This window comes from Struthio camelus, chromosome 18 (genome assembly GCF_040807025.1).
Source record: "Struthio camelus isolate bStrCam1 chromosome 18, bStrCam1.hap1, whole genome shotgun sequence".
Lineage (NCBI taxonomy): Eukaryota > Metazoa > Chordata > Aves > Struthioniformes > Struthionidae > Struthio > Struthio camelus.
In genome coordinates this window covers 9665093-9689227 of record NC_090959.1, presented here as the reverse complement: position 1 = coordinate 9689227, position 24135 = coordinate 9665093, and the positions used below count along the sequence as shown (strand labels likewise).

The 24135-nt window shown below is 45.4% G+C and overlaps 1 protein-coding gene across 1 annotated transcript in view; it reads left to right on the top strand.

Moving 5' to 3' along the window:
- Nucleotides 1-839: 839 nt before the first annotated feature.
- Nucleotides 840-24135, top strand: part of KCNB1 (potassium voltage-gated channel subfamily B member 1) — a 138178-nt gene continuing 114882 nt past the window's right edge. Inside the window, exons 1-2 of the mRNA XM_068912373.1 lie at nucleotides 840-1268; nucleotides 2480-3145. Of these exons, the coding sequence (XP_068768474.1) occupies nucleotides 2579-3145 (567 nt within the window). The 5' untranslated portion in view covers nucleotides 840-1268; nucleotides 2480-2578. The remainder of the gene's footprint in view (nucleotides 1269-2479; nucleotides 3146-24135) is intronic.

The following is a 24135-nucleotide window of genomic DNA, read 5'->3' as shown; positions in this document are numbered from 1 at the left end:
AGGGTTAACAAGCATTGCTGTATACTGCTGGTACACCAGCCTAAACAGGTGAGCTGCATCAAGTGGTGCTAATGTAGCCATTAAATGGTGCTAATGGCTCTACAGCTTCCTGGTGGGGTCTATTTTCCTCCCCCCCACCAGGAGTGAAGGAGGAGGTAAAAGATAGACAAGGAAGACAGTGTGGTGCAGGATGCTTTGAATACTGTGAAGTTACCTAGAAATTTACCCTTTTTTCTGTTTCTGGTTAGTAAATACTTCTTATTCTATTATATATATATATACCTAGTCAGCACCAGAGATCCAGTATTATTCCTCCTATTTGCGAGTAGCTGTTAAGATGTGCAACAGTTCTGAGAACACGCTCTTGCCTTCAGCAAGAGGCTCCGGGGTGGGGTGGGGGACCCGTTTGCTACTATCTCACACACAGAGTGATTCATGGCCTTATTGAGCTCAGCTGCTCCTAGCTCAGCAAGCAGGGCCTAGAAAGCAATAGGGACCCTGCTAGGTTTATCAGCACTCTCTGCTCATCGTTTTTCTTCTGGCACCAATTCCTGCTCCTATTTTCATGGGTGATACCACCGGGAGATGAAGGAAGGTGGGAGTAACCCCATCCTCCCAAGGAGGTCTGCTGCGATTCTCCCCCTCGCTGCTAGGTCTCTTCCAGGCGCCTCCCCCTCTGTAGATCAGTCCCGCGGGGGTGCGACTAGGCCAGGAAAGCGTTAACCTTTCCTGCAATGCTACATCCCAGCTCACGGTGGAGCTGCCTTCCTCTCTTCCACCCCCAACTTCCAATTCACTCCAAACAACTCCGGGACAGAATTGCAAGGAATAGCTGGAGGTTCAGACTAGACTTGTTGATCTCCGTTACGAGGCAGCAGAAGGAAGTACCGGAGCTTTCCTTTGTGTCTTCATTAAAAAAATAAATAAATAAATAAAAGAAGAAGAGAGAAAGAAAGAAAGGAAAGAATTGGGGGGGATGGGGCAGATGCAGCTTCAGCGTTGACTGTAGGCAGAATTGAGGAGCCGCAGCCAAGGGAAGGCCTTGGAAAGCTTCCTGCCGAGGGATCTGATTTACCTCGTTTTTCCTTCCCCTCCCCCCGGGCTCCGTGGACAGACGGGAGCGCGGCCGCCATCCCTCCGCCTCGAGGCTGCCGCGGGGGATGCGAGCGGGGCCGCCCCTGCTGACCGCCCCGCCGCCCGCCGCAGGATGTAGCCGCCCTCGGCCCCGCACAGCCCCGCGCCGCCTCGCTCGGAGCCCGCAGCAGGAGGTAGGTGCGGGCCGGGCTCGGGCCGAGGGAGGGGAACCTTCCCCCGTGTGCGGCTGCGGCCGAGGAGCAGCCCCGGCCGCGGTCTAAAGGCAACGCCTGTATTTCGCTTTCGGAGCGCGGAGGGAGAGAGCGGGGCAGATCGGCGGTGATGTGCAGAGCCGGGCCCCCGGCAGCTGTGCTGGCTGGGCACGGAGGAGCCGTTCCGGTCTGCGCCGGGGGTTCTCTTCGTGCCATCTTGTGTAAGCAACAGTGCTCGGGGCTGTCACAAGCCACCCGGCTTTGCGAGGAAGGCTCGAGGGCTTTTGTTATTCTGATTTTCGCTGATTTCCCAGTTATGCAAAGGACGCCGGTGTCTGGGGGGGAGGAACCGTCCCTAAGCAGCCCAGCGAGGTAGAGTGCGTCTTTAGAGAGGCTGGAAATAACCGCCTTTTCCCTTCCCCAGTCCTTTCCTTGGGGAAATTTGCTAGGCTGGGCTTATAAAAAGCATTCGCATTTCCCTGCCGTCAGCACGGGCGGGCAGGGCGGGGGGTACCGCCGGCTCCGGGGAAGGGGGTGCCCCGGGTGGGTCGCAGCGGCACCCAGGGCCCGGCATGCGCGGTCCGGCCGGGCCGGGCGCTCCAGAGAGCGGCGGTGACGGGGCCGGGCGCTCGGAGAGGGGAAGGAAAGGGGAGCGGCGGCGGCGGGGCTGGTCTGCCCCCGGCCAGCCAGTACGGGAGAGCGGACAACGTGTCAGCGCACCCGTGACTAGCGGCTCCGGCGCCTTTTGGGGCTAATTTTTGAGCGGTGCTCAGGGCAATTCTGCCCCCCCTCCCCCTTAAGTCAGCATTTCCCGTCCCTTTGTCTATGGAGATTCCAAGACCCTATGCCCAGCCTCCGTAGCTCCGCCGGGCGGGGTACTCGGAGGACTCTCCCGCGAAGGCCCCCCCCCCCCCCCTGCGCCGCCGCCGCCGCCCGGGGGAGCTCGGAGTCAGCGTCCGGGCCGACACGTGGGAGCGGGCGGCCTTCAGCACCGCGGACAGCGCCTGCCCGCGGCCGCGCCGCCCGGGCGCCGCGCGCCGTTCAGCACCGGGAGGGCGGACAGCGCCGCCGCCCCCTGAGCAGATTAGCGGGCCGGGCGCTCCCCCGCCGCATGGATAAGGCAGGCGCGAAGGCGGCCGCGCTTCCCCGGGCGCTCAGCGGGCAGGGACCCAGAGTTGGCTTCTCTCTTACAGCTCTGGGGCATGGAGGGGAAGGAGAGGTGAGGAGAGCTGGCCCCCGTGCGCCCTGCCCCACACCACACCTTGGAGCGTCCAGCCTGAGGGGGACCAGCGATGCCTCTGGGGATGAATAAGCATGGATCTCGCTCTACTACCTCTTTGCCTCCGGACCCCACAGAGATCGTCAGGAGCAAGGCCTGCTCCCGCAGGGTCAAGCTCAACGTGGGGGGGCTGGCCCACGAGGTTCTCTGGCGGACCTTGGACAGGTTGCCGCGGACCAGGCTGGGTAAGCTCAGAGACTGCAACACACACGACTCCCTCATGGAGATCTGTGATGACTACAACCTGGAGGAGAATGAGTACTTCTTTGACAGGCACCCTGGGGCATTCACCTCAATCTTGAACTTCTATCGTACTGGCAAGCTGCACATGATGGAGGAGATGTGCGCCTTGTCCTTCAGCCAGGAGCTGGACTACTGGGGGGTGGATGAGATCTACCTGGAGTCCTGCTGCCAGGCACGTTACCACCAGAAGAAGGAGCAGATGAATGAGGAGCTGAAGAGAGAAGCTGAGACCCTGAGGGAAAGGGAAGGGGAGGAATTTGATAACACTTGCTGCGCTGATAAAAGGAAAAAGCTCTGGGACCTCCTGGAGAAGCCCAACTCCTCCGTAGCGGCCAAGGTAAGGTCTCCATGTATCCACTCAGGCTTGTCTGTACTGGCTCCAAGAGGACTTATGATATGATGCTTACGTGAGGTGGTACGCTGCTACCCTTTTGCTTTAGTGTCCGAACGCTTGTGGCTGGATGGATGCTATGAGTGAAAGGGAAAAAGGCTTCTCGGATGCAGACAAGGTTTAATTTAGCTTTTTTGGGAAGACTGGAAGAGGCTGGTTTTCAGTGTCCCTGGGACCAGTGTAGGCTGGTCAGCATGGGAGCTGTGCTACTGACCCCTGGGTCGGCACATGCTCTTTGCTGTACATTAAGTGGCTGGAGGTTGGTAGACTTTTTATCCAGACAGTTTATCTGGTCTTGATGCTTGGTGCAGCAGATTCTTCTGGGCCCCAAACATGAGTGTTTCCTATTGCTTAGCCAAGACTGTGTTTAAAAAGAGGAAATCTCTTTGAACTCAGATGTGTTAGACTTGGTTCAAGTCAGGCAGTAGTATGTTCCCTTCTAGGGCTTACTTTAAACTTTTCTGGTGAAATGTACCTCCTAGGCATTTGTGTCACGCGCTCCTAGGCTACCTGTCTGCTAAAGTTAGCATTTGAATATCATCCTTTACCTGATTCCACCCTATTCTAAGTCTCCCTAATTACTCTGAAGCTGCTGCCAGTGCAACAGATCTATTTGAAAGCCTTTGGAAGATAAGATCCTCGGGAGAAATCAATGTCAGAGCTGGCTGATAATTTAGCTGTCTCATGTTAGTCGCCTATTCCTAAGTGAGGAAAATCTCTGCAAACATAGTGATTCAGTAACCATGGGGACAAAAATAGAGGGAGAGAGGTTGAAAACTGTAGGATGAAGAATGGGAGAGCATGACAGACCGAGCTTCAGGGACTGAAAACTTGAATTTTCTATGTACCAGCATTCTCACAACATGGCAAAGAAGCAGAAAGAGGCCCCAGCTACCTCTGTAGTGTCACCCACCTGCTGAACATACATTTGCAAACGTAAACTGTAGCTCTGTACCTCAGAAAGTCTGATTTTTTGAAGGGATGCTTATGCAAATAGGCCTTCTATTTCCTTGTCTTTTTCCTCACTAAAACATTGTACATAATGAACCAAGAGCATGTGGGAAGTTTTGGGAAGGGATTCTGGAAAGTGTGGGGCTAAATGGCTCGTTCTGGCAGGGGAAAAGGGGAGGCATGGTCTGCTGCTGAATGGATTATCACTTTTTTAAAATGACAAATGGAGCCCCAAAATGTCTTTCTCTCCAATGGCACAGATGACACTGTGCTGAATGCATTAATCATTTATAAGGCTCCTTTGGCATAGTCCTGGAATCCTGAAACACAGGCCCCAGGCTCAGCTGTCTGTGGCACTGACTCAAAATCCATTAGAGACTGTTGATGTGCATGATTTATTGTATATGAGCAGGGGTCATTCTTGCCAAATAAGTGTCTTTTGTGATTTATAAATGAAATACACTCTAGCTTCATTTTCTGAAAAAATTCTCAGAGTAAGTGCATTTGGTATTGCAGGCTCTGGATTAATTGAGAGTGAATCGTAATGCATTATTATCCTTCCCATTTAAAGCTTCCAATCTGTGGCTTCGTTACTGTAACGAAAACGGTGCTGTATGTTCTCAGACCTCAAATATTTTAGCAGTTCTCAAGCATAGATTTCTAGTCTACTTCAAGAGTAGCGAGGAAAATAGGTATGATGAACAATTAGCTTACCAGACAGGGAAAGCAAAGCTGGCAAGCCTATTCTTTATCTGTTTTTCTCTTTGCTGGCGAACAGCTTCCCTCTCACGCCAGAGTATGTGCTTTGCTTTGATCACCTTCACGATACTTTGTTCCACATATTGAATAGGTTGGACCCAGTCTTGAACTTCTGACAGGAGGATGCTGGGAGAAAGACTTGGCAGCCTGACCTGTTATCTGACCTGGCCAGCTGTGCTCAGGCTCAGTTTCAGACGGCATTTTCTAAATCTGAGCCTCTGCCTGATAGCTTCAGGATAGCTTTGCTCAGCCACTCTGTTCACTGGAGCACTTTCACTGAGACTACTGGCCTCCAGAAACTTCTGTCACCAGGAAGCAGGCTCAGTCTTCTTTGGGGAAGGGGAGCTCAAACTGCTCCTATAGAAAGGGAATAAAGTAAACTACAGTGAGGTTTAATGACTATCCCTGAAAGATCTAAGATCTGTGCTGGGAAAATTCTCAGTTGTTTCACTTATTCTCTACCTTCAGACTTTTGCTGCTCTATGTCAAGGTCTTCCCATTGAAATGGCACAAAAAAGGGACCCCTTCATATTGTGTTTAGAAAGCGGTACAACTGTGTGTTCTCCCGTAAACCCAACGCAATACCTCTGTAAGCTATGGGCTTACTTGCTGGCTCTATAAGCGTTATTTGTATTTTAATATTTTTTGCACAACACCTAACCTAAATCCTCCATAATAGCTTACTGCAGAACATCTCATGGCTGTGCTGGGACCAGTTAAACCCTGACAAAATTAGTATATTTTTATTTGCTTTTTTTAAAAGGAATTATATGTGATATTTGCTAAAGTGGAAAAAGGCATGAAAATGACAAAAAAAAAAAAAAACCCAAAAACATAGACCTTAATTTTATTTCACTCCTTTACCCACTGGGAGTTTACCTGTATATTTTGACTAATCTGTCTCGTTTCTAAACTAGCCACTTCATGGCAAGCGATATCTCATTTGTGTCAGATGCTAGGCATGTACAACACTTGCCCTAAAAAAAAGGGGGGGGGGGAGGGAGAAAGAAATAACACTGTTAGATTTTGTAGTATCCCCCCACTCTGAGAGCCTCCAGACTGCTAAGACAAGGAGTCAGGTGGCTTTTAAAGACCTGCATTTACCACATTGCTACTCATTTAGGGCTAGTACACAAAGGTATTCACTTCTTTCCTCCAACGCTTCAGTCCCTCACGGTGGTAACCAAAGCCGTCCCGTCCTTGTGAGAAGTGCTACAGAGCTGCATGGCAATACGTCAGCTGCTTGTCCCTGTGTGCGGAGCACCCTTCCCCACCAGGGTCAGGCAGCGCAGCAGACACATGAACTACTCGTCCAATTAACTCTGAGGCACTTACTTACGGTACTGTACTCCACTTGCTCACTTTGTACAGTGGGAAAACTCGTATGCACATTGCTGAGCACTCCAAGGGACTCGCTGTCTGAGTATCAAATGAAAAAATATTTAACAGGCCTTTATTTAATAAAACTTCATTTCTGTCCTTATGACTTACAAGACAATTTAAAAGATCAGTTTCTCCTACCTCCTCTGATTTTATTTGCCTTTATATCCCTGTGAAACGCTTGCTGCATTTTTTGTGGCTGCTTCTTTTCTTTCCTGTGATCACTGTTTTTGCTTGTTCCTGCTTATATTTATAATTCCCCCAGTCTCCTTTAATAGTTTGCTATTTTTTTAAATAGCGTTCTTCCTGTATTTTGGTATGCTCACAACATCCATATTTAACCTTGGAAGACTCTCTGAGGTTCAAGTCTGTCTGGTTTACCCAGGATGATGATGAGGTGCAGATATTTTCTGAAATAGCTTTTACATTTTGTTGTATGATAGTTTTTCTTTGTAGTTTACCCAGGAAAGAAAAATGACTTTCTAGAAGCCAAATAGAACTGCTGCTTTGGGGTTTTAATCTTAGTTGCTCCTTTTCCTCTCTAAAGCTATGTCTGGACAGCTGGTCTCTGCCACACAGAATCCAGTTAGCAGCCCTTGGTTTCCATAGCAGAAGCTCCTCCTGGAGATGCTGTTTTTACTAACCAAGCTAGCTGGTATCTGTGAGTCTACCCCTGTAGCACAGGGGTATTTCACACCCTTTGCCACAGTCAGCCTGGCTGTAAATCCAACTAGACATCAGGGCATCCTGCAAATCACAGACTATCGCTGTTCCATGCTTTCCAGTGTAAACAAATAACAAATTAGACCAACTCAGCACCTTAATCGGCATATTAGGTCTTGAAAATCCTCTGATTATCTGGCCTCTCCAGTGACTCTGCAAGAACATTGCCCTTTTTGCCTCTTAGGAGGAAAAGAAATCTTTTTTTCTTTTGGGCTTTACAAATTATTTCCCTGATCAATATTTGAGCAATTAAAGTGTTGCACAGAGGAAAAAATACCCTGCTCATCTTACAGACTCCTCTGCAGGTGCTGGTTTCATCTATTTTTCTTTTGCTGTCCTGAAGGCTGAGAAAAACACAATGACATCATCCACTTTGCAAAAAGCTTCTCTGCATATCTGCATGTCAAGTAGGATATTCACTTTCTCCCTGCTTGCAGAGGGCTGCTCCTCTTCAATCTCTCCACTTCTCTCTGGTCCCAGTCCTGTTGGGAGCTCAGCTGCAGCAGTCTCTCAGTTCTGGCAGGCTATTTCTCATTCTTTCCCTGGTTCCTACTGTGTCTTTGCCAGTGCAATAATATCACATTTATCCTTGAAAACATGCAACTCCACTTCAGTAATCTTATTAGGCATGCCTCTACATTTGTTGAACAGCTTTTCTCGAGCTGCCCACTGCTCTCTGCTGCTAATCTCTGGGTACATTGCTTAGGGATTGGAGAGGTTGCTCTGTAAGCTCTTTCCTTATTATTGTTGATAGTAGTGACAAAAAAAGAATGATAAAACCTCCTGGAGATGCATTTGCTACATCTAGAGCGTTCTTCCCCCACATGGGTTTTCTATTCCTGGCCCTTCCTTATGGCATGCAGTTTTCATTCATCTCTAAGAACCTGTCTGAATTTAGCATTCAGCAGAGGAAAACCCTCTCCCGAATTGTAGGGGTCAGTCTTAGCCATGTCTTCTGTCTCTGAGACTCACACTGCAGGGCAGATGTTGGCTTGGCTGTTAAAGCAAGCTTGCCCATATTTTGTTTGCAGCTGTGCCTTTCATTTTTCTGATGCAGCTCCTGACTTGGCTTCCCTTCTATATATAGGAGAGATTTTCCCCTTCATCCAGCCAAAGTAAACTCCTGCCTTTGGAGGTCCACAGAACCAGTGCCTCATTCCAAAGGCAGGAATTGCCTTTGGGTTCAGGACTTTGCCACTTTGGTCTGTAGTTTATCACTGGGTTTCTAGTGCAGCGTTTTCCTGTGTGCACACAAACAATTGCAGCTCCGTGTCGATCTCTTGCCATCCTGCTCTGCACCTCCTTGCTGGTTTTCTCTGCCAGGTCTCAACTCCCTTCTGGGTGCTTCTCCTTCCGGTGAACTTAAACCTTTTGCCTGGGGAGCCCTAATTCCACATGTTCGACTCCTTTTAATGGTCCCTCTGCTTCTGTCTAGTGGGTGACCTTCTCAGAACGTATCTTTGTGCTGCTGGTTCCTAAACTCCTCTGGATTACAGCCTCCCTAAACCCTCAGTGTGGGGCAAAACCCTGTAATAGAACTGACCCAGGGCACTCCTTAGAGGACCAGCACATCCAGTTATGTACGGTTTATCTGTGCCGTGGGCACATCATCCCCACTATGCTCCAGCCAGCAATGCAGAGCCACCCTGGCAATTGTGTCCGGTGGTTCTTTGTTGACTCTACAGAGGCTTGCCAGGAGTCCCTGTGACTTCTGAGGCACCCTGGTCATCACACTGGCTTGTCATTAGGGATGTCTCCCATATTCCCACTACAACTTCTCATATTATTTCCTGGCAAGTATTTGCCAACAACAAGCTTGTACTAAGCTCTCCAGGTAGGATCCTCACCCTTCAGACCTATTACTGCAATATTTAGCCCCCCTTGGATCCATGCAGGTAGTTACCTGGCATTTACTAGTTAAAACGTTTTGGGTTCAGCAGTTCCTAATACAAGCCTGTAAGCTTGCAGTCTCTCAAGAACTTGCATACAAGAAAGTTAAAATTGTTATGCCTAGCAGTCCTCTTGATGTATTATACCATACAGTCTATAAAGTATGGAGGGGAGGAGGTGTATGTAAACGTGGATACGTAGGCGTACCCCTTGATTTTTGACTCTGCAGCACGAGAAATATCTGTGTGTTTCTGCTAGGAGAGCCTGGAGCAAGTTCGTTGCCCTCCCTGAGGGCAGTTCCTCAGAGGACATGTGCTATAGAAGTACAGTCGATTCTATTTTTAAAGCACCAGCTCTCATTTGTACCTTTGAAAACTCTCTGAGAGATTCGTCCCCCACGCTGCTCAGCATTCTCCTATCCTCTCGTTTGCTCAGCCTGTGAACAGACATGGTTTGAAGTGCCAACATCACCAGTCAAAATGTAGGAAATCTTGCAAGAACGGAAAATCCCTGTTTTGTTCGGCTGTAACTGCAGAGGCTTAGTAATAATGTGATTCAAGAGAAAAGCCTGGGCCTGATCCACCCAGAAAATGTAGGCATGGTGTAATGCTCACAAAGTGCAAGTGCAGTTTAAGCTGTTACATGTGCAAATAAAACAGTTGCACGCACTACTGAGTCAAGCATGCAGTTTCCTGCCTGGCGTGTGCTCACTGTGGATGCATTAAAAACTAGTTATGCAGAGACACCCCAGAGCTGTGAGAAAAACAGTTCTTTTCACTTTTTAAAACAGTTTCTTCGTTTAACTCTTTTTATATGGTATTATACATATCCTTGCCATCAGCTTCTAGGAGTGAATATGACGCCTACCTCTTAGTTCCACCTTTTGTCTGTTCCTTTTGATCCTGAAGCTCAACTTTTCCATCTGATTTCTCTCAAATTGAATAGCCCCCATGGAGAGGAATAATCCAATGCTACTTTTACAACACAAGTGTTGCTATTTGTCTTTACTAATGGCAAAATATTTATGTCAAGGAAAGTTCACAGCTGATCACTTAGTTCTTGTAATAAACACAGTCAATGTGATTTACTCTATGAAGATATCTGGCAGCAACAGAAGAGGCACAATGTGGTCAGTGAATGTGGGTAGATTATTAATATTACCTTTCTCTGCAGAAGCTATACGTTGTCACTGCTTCTACTACATTAAGTGAGGCATGTGTCAGACCCTTACTGTTGTTGTTAGTGGCCCGCTTTACATTTCCTAGCTCTAGAGGTATGGCTCCACTGTGGGTCGGATTGACTTCTCGTGTGTCGTGCTAGGACTGGAAGCACTGGGAACGCGGTTTGATAGCCAATCACCTCATGTGCGGAAGTTGCTGTCCTTTATGGGGCAATGCCGCTTCCAGGACTGAGCGGGTAAAGCAGCACCACGTTGTTCTGTGCCATGGACCTACGAGCTGGCAATAGCTCAGGGATCTCTGTCCCATATGCTATTGCTTAGTGCAGTCATGCATGAGTTTCTTCAGTTTTGGCCCCCTTTATCCTTAGGGTGACCTTACCCCAGGCTTAGTCTCTGGCGCAGTATCCACACGCTCACCTCCTGGATTTCTCAGTTAGTTGGTATGACAAGAGCAAACCTTGTAGTAAGCTTCCCCCATGAGTTTGACTGGTCTCTGGTTTCTCTCCTCTTCTCCCTTTTCTTGGCCTCTCCTTTCTCCTTTACAATCTGGCACTGGCTTAGCATATTTACTCGTAGGAGTCAGTGAGGTCTCATTTTGATTTTTAATGGAAGAATTTCACTCCTTATTCCAGCACAATTCCATAGGAGTGCCAAGCATTCCTACACAAGCACCATGTGCCTTTGTGTTGCTATGCCTTTGTGTTACTATAACTCCTACAAAAATACTAACATTAAAATATACCATGCAAGTTATTTTTCTAGGCCCTACAGTAACAATAACCGACCCACCTCTACATCTGTGGAGGGTAAAACTCCAATTGAATGTAACGGGAACAGATGAGTATTATAATGTCTGTACTCATCAAGCAAAGCTCTCAAAGTGCTTTGAAAAGACAGATTACTTAAGGCCAGGACAAACCTGTGATATATGTATTATCCGCATCTTAAAGTGAAGAGGTGGTATTTGCCCAAGGTCACTGAGCAAGTCCAGGGCATAGCTGGGAGGGGAACCCTGGATTCCCAATGTCTCCAGTATGTTTCCGTGCTAAAAGTGAGTTCCCCAGGCAGCAGATCTTGCCTTCTGTTCACAGTGGGATATTACAGAGCTAAAGGTGCTGGCAGCTTTCTCACAGTATCGAAGGAGATAGAGTGAGAAAACAAATTTTTCTTTGTTTCAGAACAGGTGTTTCTATTTAAATGAATCCAGCCTGCATGGGAAAGTCCTGGAAAACTTCGTCAGGCTTGAGTGAATGAGAGGTTACGGAAACACAGAAAGGTGTTCTGCGGTAATTCTTCTAAAGGCGCAAAGGGAAACCTTGTCCATACTGGGGCATTTTCAGCATTGTCTGCTGCAGCTCTGATTGTAGGGAGAAGATTCTTTTCAATTGTATAGAAAAGTGAGAAAGTGTATATGTTACGTTCACATATATATATTTTTATATATATATGTGTGTGTGTATCGCGAAATGATATAATAAATCATAATAATATATATGTATGCCTACATATATATTTAAAGGATTCATATAAATTGCCTTTCCATACAGAAGTTCCTTCTTACCAAAATTAACCTGCATATGGAAGGTGAACAATTTTTCATTAAGAACGTATAACCCTAGCAACCAGATCCTCTTTGACAAGCACATCTCCAGCCCTTCAATGATGACTTCGTGTGGGTTTTCACCTCTCTCCATGAGCACAAGGTCGTGTTATTACCTTTCCTGGCAATGTAACCTGCCATATTCCACCTCCAAGTGAGATGATCGTAGCTGGCCCTTTCTTTCGCATTTAGCCTTTGCCTGGCCTTGAAGGTATATTAGCATTTTTATGAATGTAAGCAATTCACAAGTTACCCATTCACAAGCCTCTCTCAGACTTGTCATAGTTTCTGGGAGGGTTTTTGTTATCTGCCAGTGTTTAGCAGCTAGTCTGGTCCCACGATGTCCCTGCTGTCAATTGTTTGAGTCTTCCCCTGAGGTATTGGCGCTGCAGTGGAGTGAGAAGGAGAAGGCTGCCTTAATAACTCATGGCCCTGCTTCTTGACTAGGTGTCTGATACTTCAGTTTAGACCAGAGAAATGAACAGCAAAGACTAAAAACCAAAGCACTTGTTTGTACCGGAATCCCATTTTGACAAATTTCATGTGAAAAACAGCATTCATCAAGTATCCATTTAATCTGTCCTGAAATACGTGTCAATGACAGAAGCAGGGTGAACAGTCAAAGCAAATTGCATGCACAATCTGTTTTAAAATTTCATTTTTTTTCTACGATGCATAAGCAGTTCCAGTTATTATGCGTCGAACTTATTTAAAGCTGTTTGGGCTAGTATCCACACAGAGTCTCTAGCCAAAAGCCTAGATTAGTTTTATTTTATTTAAGACCATTTGCTCTTGCTCATTTTTGAACAAAATAGGGCAATAAATCTCATTTGCCTTACAGAAACAGCATAAATGCCAGAAATAGTCTCTGACTGGTATTGATGAATGAAAGTGTTTTGAAACATAATTATAGTCACAAAATTCTATTTTAGATTCCTTGTGATGTCTCTTTAAAGAATAAATTGAAGATCTCAGCAGAGACATGTCACAGTCTCTCTACAAAAGATTTTAAGTAGTGGGCATTAACTATAGTAAGCATGCTTTCCATGACACATGAAATCTCCACGTGCCACGTATGCTTTGCTTGGCTAGCTTCAGCAGGATCGGATGGCTTTCTATTTTGAGCTTTTCCTGCCCCGGTTGCCCTGACCATGGCAATAGCCAGCAACCTTGGTTCTAGCCGTGCTCTCATGCTTTCTCTGATGGCAGAGCCGTATTCTCCAAATATAGCATCGTCCAGTCTTTTCTTACCCTTGTCTACAGCAGTTCACCTACAGTCGGTCTCTAGTTTTCACTACCCTGGCATCAGAGTGTGCCATAATGTATTTAATCTCACAGCTCTCCTGTGAAGTAGGGCAGTGCATTTGTTGCTGTTTTACACAGTGAGGCTATAGAGGAATGAACTGCCTCGTCAGGGTCTATCATGGAGCAAGGAATGGTGTTGTAATCCAGCCCTAATCCCTGGACCGCTTTTTTTCTCTGATGCATCTGAATCCCAGGCATAAGCATTCAGGAGCTAGCTATAATACACAAGTTTCTATTTAACTGCCTAGGAATCCCTCTCAGAGTAAGTTGTTTCTGAGAATCTCATTTGTAACTGGCCCATTCTCAGCTCTAAAGAACATTGTTCACGCAGCTGTAATGCTTGTGTTTGTTTCAAAATGTCCTTCTATTACACAATTTTTTTTGCATCGCTTGCCTTTATTAACCACAGTGATCACACCTTAGACAAATTCTCTGTACTTCTTCTCATGATATCTGATGACTTCCACTAATAGAAATTTCTCTAATACCCTTGTACTTCTCCATATCCAGCCTTTCTCAAACCTATGGTTTCACCAAGTCTCTGGATAGAAAAGTGTTGTAACTCACTTGCAATATTTGCCCTCTGCTATCAGAAAATCCCAATCTCCGGTGGCATAGGGTGCATTCATGCCTTATTTACTTCGTTCTGAATTTTTGGCTAAATCTGCCCTTCATAACATGAAAGTTAAATCTTTTCAGAAAAAAAAAAGTGCTGTCGTCTCTCCCGTCAATGTGCCAGAAGTTTATTAAGAATACATAATAATTATACTGTGTGCTTCTTAGCTCCTTTCATCTGAGGATCATAAAGTGCTACATAAACATTAATTAAGTAATCCTCATGACTGCCAGGTGCAGTAACTATTATTATCAATCTACACTTAAATATGACAATGCAGAGGAAGTAGTAAATAAGACAATCCTCTCCAAGATGCAAGCAAGAGCAGGCCTGGTCTAAAAAGGTTATAATAGCTGCTCCAGCTTTCGGTACACCGTAGTTGTATTTTGTTTAAGTGAACCCACCGGTCTGCCTGTCATCGTGCAAGTGCCATTACATTTGAAGTTGGCTGATGTTGGGCGCGGGCCAAAGATGGCGTTAGGTGAATTTTTTCTAGACTAACACAATATTATCTCTGCTGGCGAGAGAAGAATTGCAGTTGGCAGCAGAACTCATGTCCCTGGTTGAAAGTAATGGAGCTGGCAGCAGAGGGCTTTCTCTGGAGGAACCTCAGTGACGAAATTTGCTGATCCTCGCTCCAAGAGTGCCTGGATTTATTATTCTTTATAGGACGGGTACCCAAGGTGCCGCCCAGGAAGTGTATGCAGTTCATGAAGGGTAATTTTAACCCTGAGCAGGGCCATCTGCCTGCCACAGCTGTGCCAGAGATGGGATCTCTTCCACTGGTACTTGCACCAGGTAGGTGTAAGGGACCTAAGCTGTCAGCCTAGCACAGCCGGTCCTACCACGGTGTCCACCATTTGCAGTGTCAGGACCTTCACACTTTAACATTTCACCTCTGGCTGGACCACTGGGCTTTCCTCTCCTGCAGGGAGCCACTGCAGAGCCTCCTCCAGGCAGATTCTCTGCCTTTGTAGGAGAAAAGACTTCTGTGATGTTCCCACCTAGCATCGCTCTCACCCATTAAATGTTGTTCCATGAGCAAAGCTTTAGAAAGTCCTGGGAAGGGTGGATTGCAAAGCTCGCTTTAGTTCTTTTCTCTCAGCTTTTGGACTAAGAGTTGCATGAGTATCTTTATATTATCTTGACTGATGTCACTTAAGAATGGGTTTATCCTTGGAAAGAATAGCTTTTATTAGGATTAAAAAAAGGGGTTGAAAACAAATAAATATCAATGTTCTGGCAGCAAATGTCCTTTCCCTTTATATCTATATCGCATGCTCATTGCCAGTGAGATGGATTAAGCCTAGGTTAGTCAACATATGATCATTCTTAACCTCTAGTCTTCCTCAGGTTAAAGTCTGATTGTTCTCAGCAGGTTTTGCAGCATTTAGCTGAGAAGAGCCATGTTTTTTAAATGTTACCTGAAATTACAAGGAAAGACGACTGACACAGTAGCAGTTTTGTTTCTCAGTGCTAAGTACCTGTCTGTTTTTGCAATGTATTAAGGTAGATTATGTCAGTGTTTTAAGAGACTGCAGGAAGATAGTGCGAATCCAGTTTCCCAGGAATGCTGAAGACCTTCTGACAGCACGAGGCCTCACTGATGCAGACATCAAACCCCTGTTTTGCCTTTTGGAGGAGATGCCAAATGGTATGGCTAGCAATCAATTTATTTTGACAAGCTTGTGGGTTTGGTAGCTGATTCAAGGTATATTGGGTCGTATTCATTGTTTTCTTGATTCTTCAAGTTCAACTTGAGGCAGATAAGTTACAGAGTGTAAAGTCTGATCAAAGTCCCACTTACTTGGAGCCCACTGGCCCTGCTTTAATTGAAGCAAATCTTATAAACAGGAGCTTTTCAGCAATAAGACCTTCACCCTCCCCAAGGTACTAGCAGATCTAACACTCACCATATGTTTTTCAACCCTTTCCTGAATCCAGGTTCCCATATATGGGTCAGGATGACTGAACAGGGCACTAGGGCACTTTTCTGCTGTCCTGGGAAGAAGATGTTTCCACCAAATGAAAGCTGTGCAGCATTCTCAGTCAGTTTAGCTATCAGAGTTCTTCTTGTTAATTGACATGTATATGTTCTCTTTGTGTTTATACATAATGTTATTTTATAGAAGTAATTTTAGACTTCCAGCAATTGCAGGGAATGATCTCATTTAACACCTGTAGCACTGACCAAAGCCAACTTTAGATATGAAATCCATCTACTGAAATATGAGATTTTCATGCTAAGCAAATGCATTGGGTCTCACCAGAGTGATATGTGGCTTCTCTTCATCTCTGCTGAACACCGGGAGAGGTTTAATTCCATTATTTCTGCATTTCCATTAATGCGAAGGAACAAATTTACTAAAATCTCTGGCTGTAAATGAAAGACCACAAACAAACCCTTTTGTTTTGCTCAGTAGTTATTTTTAAAGGTGCTCTTAAGATCTTTTTGTACGGTGGATGTGAAGTACTTATTAGTTTGCATTATCTTCTGAGAAACTTGCTTTATGGTCCGGATAACTTGGGCATGGCAAACGTCGCTTCCAGGAGTTACTGATGCAGTTTATTTAATTTGTAAACTCTTTGTAGGAAGCTTCATCTTTTAGTTCTGCATTTATATAGCACTAAGCCCAATATAGTTCTGATTCACAGCTCCTACATTCTACCTCAAAATAAGTTATAAATATGCTTTAAAGAGAAGAAAAAACCTGCTGTTGAAAGAGTTCTTTTAATTTCCTTTATTATTATTATTAATTATGGCATTATTATTAATAATATTATTAATCACACAACCAAGTTGTACTTTGACATGCCAAAGCAAATCAGTATGACCAAATGTCCCTTTAAGACTAGTTCATTGTTTCTAGGAGTAGGCAGTAATGGATGCTTAGGAAAAGAGTGAGAAACAGGACAGGGGTGTAGCTCTTCTTTCAGCAATAATACATTTCTTTGGTTTGAGGCAACAGGATCTGAGCTGTGCAAAGATCCATAAGGCTTGGTCTACAGACAAGTTAGGTTGTTCGGTAAAAACCAGGTTAAACAAGTACAGCTGTCTATGTCTGCCATAATGACTTTGCTCTGAGTGCCTGGAGTGCCTCTGGATGAACGCTCGCTGCTCAGGCAGACATGACCTAAGAGGTTACTACCTTCAGGTGGTCTGTTGGACATCCCCATGCCTGCCGCAGGAGTGGCAGAAGGGTGGCATGTCTGCTCCTCAGCTGCAGCACTCATGTCACCACTACTTGTTTGCTTAAACTGTGATTCCAGTTTACAGTAGGACTCTGGGCTGTGCGAAGCAGAGAGGGATCATATGTCCTGTCCGATTATCTTCCTCTCTCATGGAGGTGGTGAGCTTCAAAAGACTGAGCAGAGCAAATATGGGGAGAAAGTTACTACTTTGATTGTCCATGCTTAATTTACCTAAGCTGGTTGCATCATAGGTTTTATTGTTATAAACTAATCCTATAGCAACTCAGAAGCGTTCACCCAGGAAGTCTGTGCCAATTTCAGTATATAAGTTTGTTACTGGTACTTTCTTGTTCCTGATTCTGATACTTTAGACATGGTTTTCATTTGAGCAAACTCAGGCAAACGTTTGTGTGCAAGGGAACAGTGAACACCTAATTTGTACACACAGTTACATGTGTATGCTATTTGTATGCTATGATTTAGCCTACAAATCAGGGAATTGGAATATGCAAATGTATCTTGCAGTTTATATAAGCAATTACCCAATCTGCATGTGGAAAAACAGGATAATCATGTGTGCAAATTAGATGTATCATTGCACATAGTGCAGTTGTGCGTCTAAATGGTCAGCAAATCAGGTCCTTTCTGTTGGCAACTAATAGCATTATAACCTAAGAGAAACCAAGTAAGTATTGAGTCCTTTTTCTTCCTAATTGTATTCTACTTTTTTTCCTTTCCCGTCATGTCCTTAAACAGTTCTGCGCCTGCTTAAATTTCTGCTGTCCCTTCATCACTTTTTCCCTATCGTATCGGCTTTCTGCTGGAATATTTATTTCCCTTTATTTTTATCTATTTATTTATTCATTTATTTTTGCAACTGAGCCCTGACCTTGGTAATGGCCTCCCTCTTCCCTTGCACAGAAAGATCTCCTTTTGCGTCAAAAGTACTTTGCAAGCCCCTCTAAAATCCTGTTTCTTTCAGTAGAAGCCCTTCACCATTGGCCTCCTTGCTTCAGTCTTTCCCAGTTAAAGTGTTTCTGCTGAGTCTGGCAGGTCAGCATATAACTGGATGCTCTTGAATTCAAAGTCCTTGGCATTGCTCTGTCTCTGTCCTCCCCCATCATGCAGGTGGCATAAGCAGGAAACTCCCAAATGAGAGAAAAGATGGTCTATTGGGCAGTCACACAGCCTGATACTGGCAGATTAGGGTCGTGGTTTTGCCGTGAGTTTTCTGCGCACGCTCAAAAAGGTCATTTCCCCTCTCACGTCTGACACGCGTCTGCAAAAGATGGAAAATCTTTCTTCATTTTTCCCCTGCTTGTTGAGGCAGTACGCTAGCACTTTGGGCACCACTTCTTTGCTCTGTACTTGTACATTGGAGCCCTAATTCAAGGGGCAAAACAAACACAATCTGCCTTTTTACAGCTCTGTTGATACAGCATCATTTGTACTTGTATTCCTCAGAAGGAATACAGATAAAGCTTAGTTTGGCCAGATGTCCTCCTTTTGATTTAGTGTCTTAGGTGGTCAACAGCTAGTGATTAATCTTTAATGTCGTCTCTTTTCCTTTCAGATTGACTTCTTAAACTGTTGGGATGTTTCAATACGTTTTAAGTAAAATAGTGATGCACTGTGCCAAAGAACAGAGAGCGAATGTGGCGAAGCTCCAGTCTTTGCACCTGTTCTGATTTGCTTTTCTCTTTTCTGAAGTGCTATATAATTGTCTTCTTCATTAATAGCCTGCTGAATTCTGGTATGTGAGGGATTAAAAACTCTAATGAATATGGATTATTTCAAATATTTTCCTTTGGGACCAAGTAGGGCATGGAGAATTTTGGAGATACATGCTCATACAATAACAAGGAATGGAGGATGTCTTCCCCCACCCTTTTTAAAATTTCTCTCTCTTGAAAGAGTGAATATCAAAACAGACAGCTGATCCAGCCTCTCTGCCTAGAGCATACATAATGCTCAGATCCAGTCTGACCCTCTCCCTGCATCTGGCTAGAGGTGAAATGAACACCTCGCTAGCATCTTAATGCAGAAGAGTGAAGAACTTGAGCATGTGCGTAACTTTCAGCATGCGAGTAGTCTCATTGAAGTCAACGAGTCTTAAGCATCTGCTTAAAACTAAGCATGTACCAAAGAGGAATTTTTTAGGCAATTAATGAACTCGTCTCACTGAGAAGGCTAGAAGAGCCTGCTAGCTAAGTTACTATGAAAATAAGGACATTGTTCTCCTTCAATTAAAATTATTCAGTGCTTAAGTTTAATGTGTCATCTGCAGCATCCAAAAGGCCTGGAGAGATTGTTGCTACAGAACAGATGTTCAGCAATCTGCATTTTTGGGACTTTTTTTTTTTTTGTCAGTTTGGACACTTTAATGCTGCCACGTGCAGAAACTCAATCCGTCAGAACATCATGAAAGCCAGTTCTGCTGCCCCGATCAGTCAGCATCTATGTAGTCCTCCTCACCAGCTGATCACAGAGCACTTTGCAAAAGATGTTGCCACTTTACAGACAGAGAACCTGAGATACACTGAGATATTAGCAGCTTTTCTGACTCCGCCGAGCTCAGAGGGTTGTGGTGAATGGCGCAGAGTCAAGTTGGAGGCCTGTGGCTAGTGGTGTCCCCCAGGGGTCAGTCCTGGGTCCAGTCTTGTTCAATATATTCATCAATGACCTGGAGGAAGGGACAGAGTGCACCCTCAGCAAGTTTGCTGATGATACTAAACTGGGAGGAGAGGCTAACACACCAGAAGGCTGTGCTGCCATTCAGAGGGACCTGGACAGGCTGGAGAGGTGGGCGGAGAGGAACCTCATGAAGTTCAACAAAGGCAAGTGCAAGGTCCTGCACCTAGGGAGGAATAATCCCATGCACCAGTACAGGCTGGGGGTTGACCTGCTGGAAAGTAGCTCTGCAGAGAAGGACCTGGGAGTGCTGGGGGACAACAAGTTAAACATGAGCCAGCAGTGTGCCCTTGTGGCCAAGAAGGCCAATGGGATCCTGGGCTGCATTAGGCAGAGTGTTGCCAGCAGGTCGAGGGAGGTGATCCTGCCCCTCTCCTCAGCCCTGGTGAGGCCTCACCTGGAGTATTGTGTCCGGTTCTGGGCTCCCCAGTACAAGAGAGACATGGCACTCTTGGAGAGAGTCCAGCGGAGGGCTACCAAGATGATTAGAGGGCTGGAGCACCTCTCCTATGAAGAAAGACTGCAAGAGCTGGGCCTGTTCAGCCTGGAGAAGAGAAGATTGAGAGGGGATCTCATCAACGTGTCCAAGTATCTGAAGGGGGGGGGGGTGTCAAGAGGATGAGGCCAGCCTCTTCTCCGTGGTGCCCAGCAACAGGACAAGAGACAACGGGCAGAAACTGAACCACAGGAAGTTCCATCTGAACCTGAGAAAAAACTTCTTCACTGTGAGGGTGACAGAGCATTGGAACAGGTTGCCCAGAGAGGTAGTGGAGTCTCCTTCGCTGGAGATATTCAAAACCCGTCTGGATGTGATCCTAGGCAATATGCTCTAGGTGACCCTGCTTGAACAGGGAGGTTGGACTAGATGATCTCCAGAGGTCCCATCCAACCTAAACGATTCTGTGATTCTGTGATTCTCCCATTCTGGTGTTCAAACCACAGGCAACCCTGTTTCTTACACCAAGTTAGCCATGGAGACAGTACCCAAAGCCACACAGCTGAGCTGGTGTGCATCAGTGCAGTGTGATACCTCTGCTTTGCTGTGGGTGCAGGACATGCACACTAGCAAACTGCAACCTTGCTCTTTTGGCGAGCCACAGTGAAGAACTTCTCGTGGCTGAGCCCCAGGATCGTATGTGACCATTAAGGTCTCATCTTCTTTTTCAGGATCTAATTTTGATATTCACAGTGACAGTCAAACCTCTGAAGCTAGGGGGGAGAGTCAGGTCAGTTATATAGGTGCAGCTTGTCAGCATTTCAGGAGTAGAATTGATGCCAGTGCTGGTACCATCCCCTGGAACTCCTCCCAAGGATTTTTTAACCACCTTACTCCTTCACGATATTCTCACAAGGCTGTATCTTCTAGGTGAAAATGTTGTCTTTTACCTTGTTCTCCTTGAAAATAATGACATAACACCCGCTAATTCACCAAGGGCAGTACTGGGCCCAGGAGCATTGAGGTATGGCTAAAATCGGGAAAGGGAATCTATTTTCTTAAACTCAGCAATCTGTCTCCCTTGTATATTCAAATCAATTCCTTTCATTTCTCTGGTAAAAACAACATTTGGATTCTCCTGTCAGCATTGGAGAACCAGTTTAACTGTGAGAGGGTAGGACAAAGTGGAGGGAATCCTTTTTGACCTCATTTGGAAATGCTTTCCTAAACTTCACAGTAAAAAAACTTTCAAAGCAGAGATCCATGTAACAGTTTCTGATGGGCCAAGTTCCTCACTAGGATAAATGAGTACAATGTCCTCACGGCAGGTCAGTTGGATGAACAAGGAGGGGCTGGTAGAAGGAAGGACTAGTTAAACCTTTCTGTTATTTTGAAGCTTTTTGTTGGGGAAAACAAAAGGATGAAGCTTGCACGGGAGGTTTTCCATTAGCTACTTAACAGCTCTTCTGCTGTAGAAGTAGGTAGTGAAGCAGTTGCTGCATTCAAACCCCCTGGTGCTCAGGAGAACTGTAAGATCCCCCTGGAACGCACCCTGCAGCCAGGCAGCAGAGAGTACATGCAAACTGCTCTGGGGCTGGAGCGACAGAGGCCTGCAGAGAACATTGAGGTCTTTTTCATCAGATAATAAATCTCAGTCATTAACTGGCTGCACAGTGATACTATTCCTCTCCAGGTGAAGAATCACATGGTCATAAAATTTTGTAATATAAACAAGGCAGACGTGTTCAGAATCCTATTTGGACAGATTTATAACTTCACTATGGAGCAGCAACCTTGCCTGGGCTTTATGCCACTGACAATTAATATGCATCCTGGACTCTGTTTTCCTTCTGGACAGTGTACTCTTGCGTGCTTATGTTTTAGACTGTAAGCATATGAAATTCTGCTGTCTGAGAGAGAGACTTTCCTGGAGAGGCTACACTGGAAAACTAGTGCCCTGTGGATTGTGTGGAAGTGAAAAATAGTGAATGGTCACATCTGAGAGAACAGCATTTTCCTAGCACGCTTAAAACCTCTAGGTTGCCGGGGACGAATCTTTGTGCAGTGACTATCGTAACAAAAGTTGATGTTTACCATAGTTTCTGCTTACACTGAGATTAAGAGGTAGCTGGAGAAACCGTGTGTTATCTGTTGACACTGGAGAATGATCCCCAGCTCACTGCCCTGTCTGTGCAAAATTTGATGGAAACAACTGTAGCGTTTAGGTATAAATACCTAAAGCAAATCTTTGAATGCAGTTTCTCCGCTGTTAATTTCACCTCGCCTGATTCAGCAGAGCATTTAAACGTAGGGTTCATTTTTAATATGCGCTTTCATAACTTGCTTATGTCCAACCAAAGCTGACTAAGGGTGTGCTCACGCTCTCCTGAAGCAGATGAGTGCCATGGCATCTATTAAGGCAATCAGGAGCGCTATCATGCCACAGACAGAGGCAACGACAGAAAGGAACAGCTATTCACCACCAAAACCTCCTAGCAGCAGGGGTGGCAGCAGGGTCCCATTTGGCCCCCAAGGAGGCAGAAAAGCAGGATGAGAATGTATCATGTTTCCTCAGTATTTACCTCCTGTCCATAAGCACTGGGTAAAGCCACTTGTTTTGTTTTCTCCCCTTCTTCTCTTTATATTTTCTCCTCCCTTGGAACAGCCTCGGTGCCCTTTGTCGTCATCCCCCTCTGCGTGTTTGCACAGCAGGGGACCATAGGAGTTAACACCTCCTTAAGCTGCTGCCTGCACTCTCAGGCTTACCATTTCTTCATCATTCATGGTCAGGTCCTCTTTCAAGTTTTTCTTTGCATCTCTTCACTTTTGAAACTTTGAAAAATAACAAAGAAATGGAAAGAAAGGGCAGGGAGGGGAGAGCAGCTTATCCCAGGTTGTTCCAGGAGCCGCAGTCCCAGCACTTCAGCTGGGCACAGGCTGTTGACCTGGGCAGCCCCCACCTAGGAAATCCCAGCTTTGTAGCCAGAACCTGCTCTCACTTCCTCTGGCACAACAACTGTTCACTCTTCAGACCATTCTTTCCATTTCCTCCCAGACACTCAGGTATAGCATCTGTGTACAGGAGAGTTCTGGCATTGGGAACCCTCTCCTCTGTAGGTAAAGGTTACAGTATAAAAGATATATCTAATCAACAACTAACAACCAAGAACCATTTGAAACTATCTGTCCTCAGGCAGGAAGTAAGATACTGAGCACATGAAAATCTATCACCTTTAGGATTTAAATGTGAAATAAGCCACTGTTGTTTTTCTGGATTATTTGTTAGGTCATTAATGAGATTTTTCCGTACTTTCTGTCTCTGTACAGCTCAGAAAACACACTTTGGTAGCCCAGCAATCCTAGAAACATAGACCTTAACAACAAAATCAATATGATTTCATTAGACTTAGTGCTTTGTGTGCAATTATGTCATTTTCTCAACAGCAAGTGGCTGTGTTAGCTCAGGCACAGAGAATGGCTTAGCCAGGAGCTTGTTGAGACTCGCCTAGATGCGAAAGTTCATGTGTGGGAAGCCAGGGCCTGAGTTTACCATATAGCAGCTTTGCAGTAACTGCCCATGGTGATGGTTTTATATGCACTATGTGTACGACAGTTTACTCCTCAATTGCTTATTTGAAGTCATGGAAACTGTGGACAGTAAAGGCCACCTTGTGTTTGCAATAAGAGTTAGTCACTGATGACTGAAGAAAAAGATTTCGTAGCAAGTGATTCCATCACAGGCGCTCTGTGACCCTACTGCCCAACGTCCTGAAATAACCTGGCCACGTGGCAGTTTTACAGCACATGCACGCTCTAAACTTGGTGAGATGGCCTTTTAAAGAAATGGATTAGGTAAAAGGCCCTGATTTTCTGATTAATGCCTTAAGCTGTATTGATCAAATGACTATCAGGCTGAAAGGCCAGTTGCTAGGAGATTGCCTGACATCCCCAAATGAAAGTTATTCAGGTAGAGAAGATGGTAGTATACCAACATTAAGGCTAAGGCACGTGATTTGATCTTGTTTACATTTCCCCTGCCATTTACAGAGATCTCTGTCGATTTGCAAGATTTAACATAAGATAATGAGAGGCAAGTGTGTATCAGGATGCTTCACAGCGATGAGCAGATGAATAGCATTTTGTATGCTGGCAAAAGCCTATGAAAACTCTGCGTTGAAGCCTGCCTTTACATCTTCATCCCTGTATAGCCCCT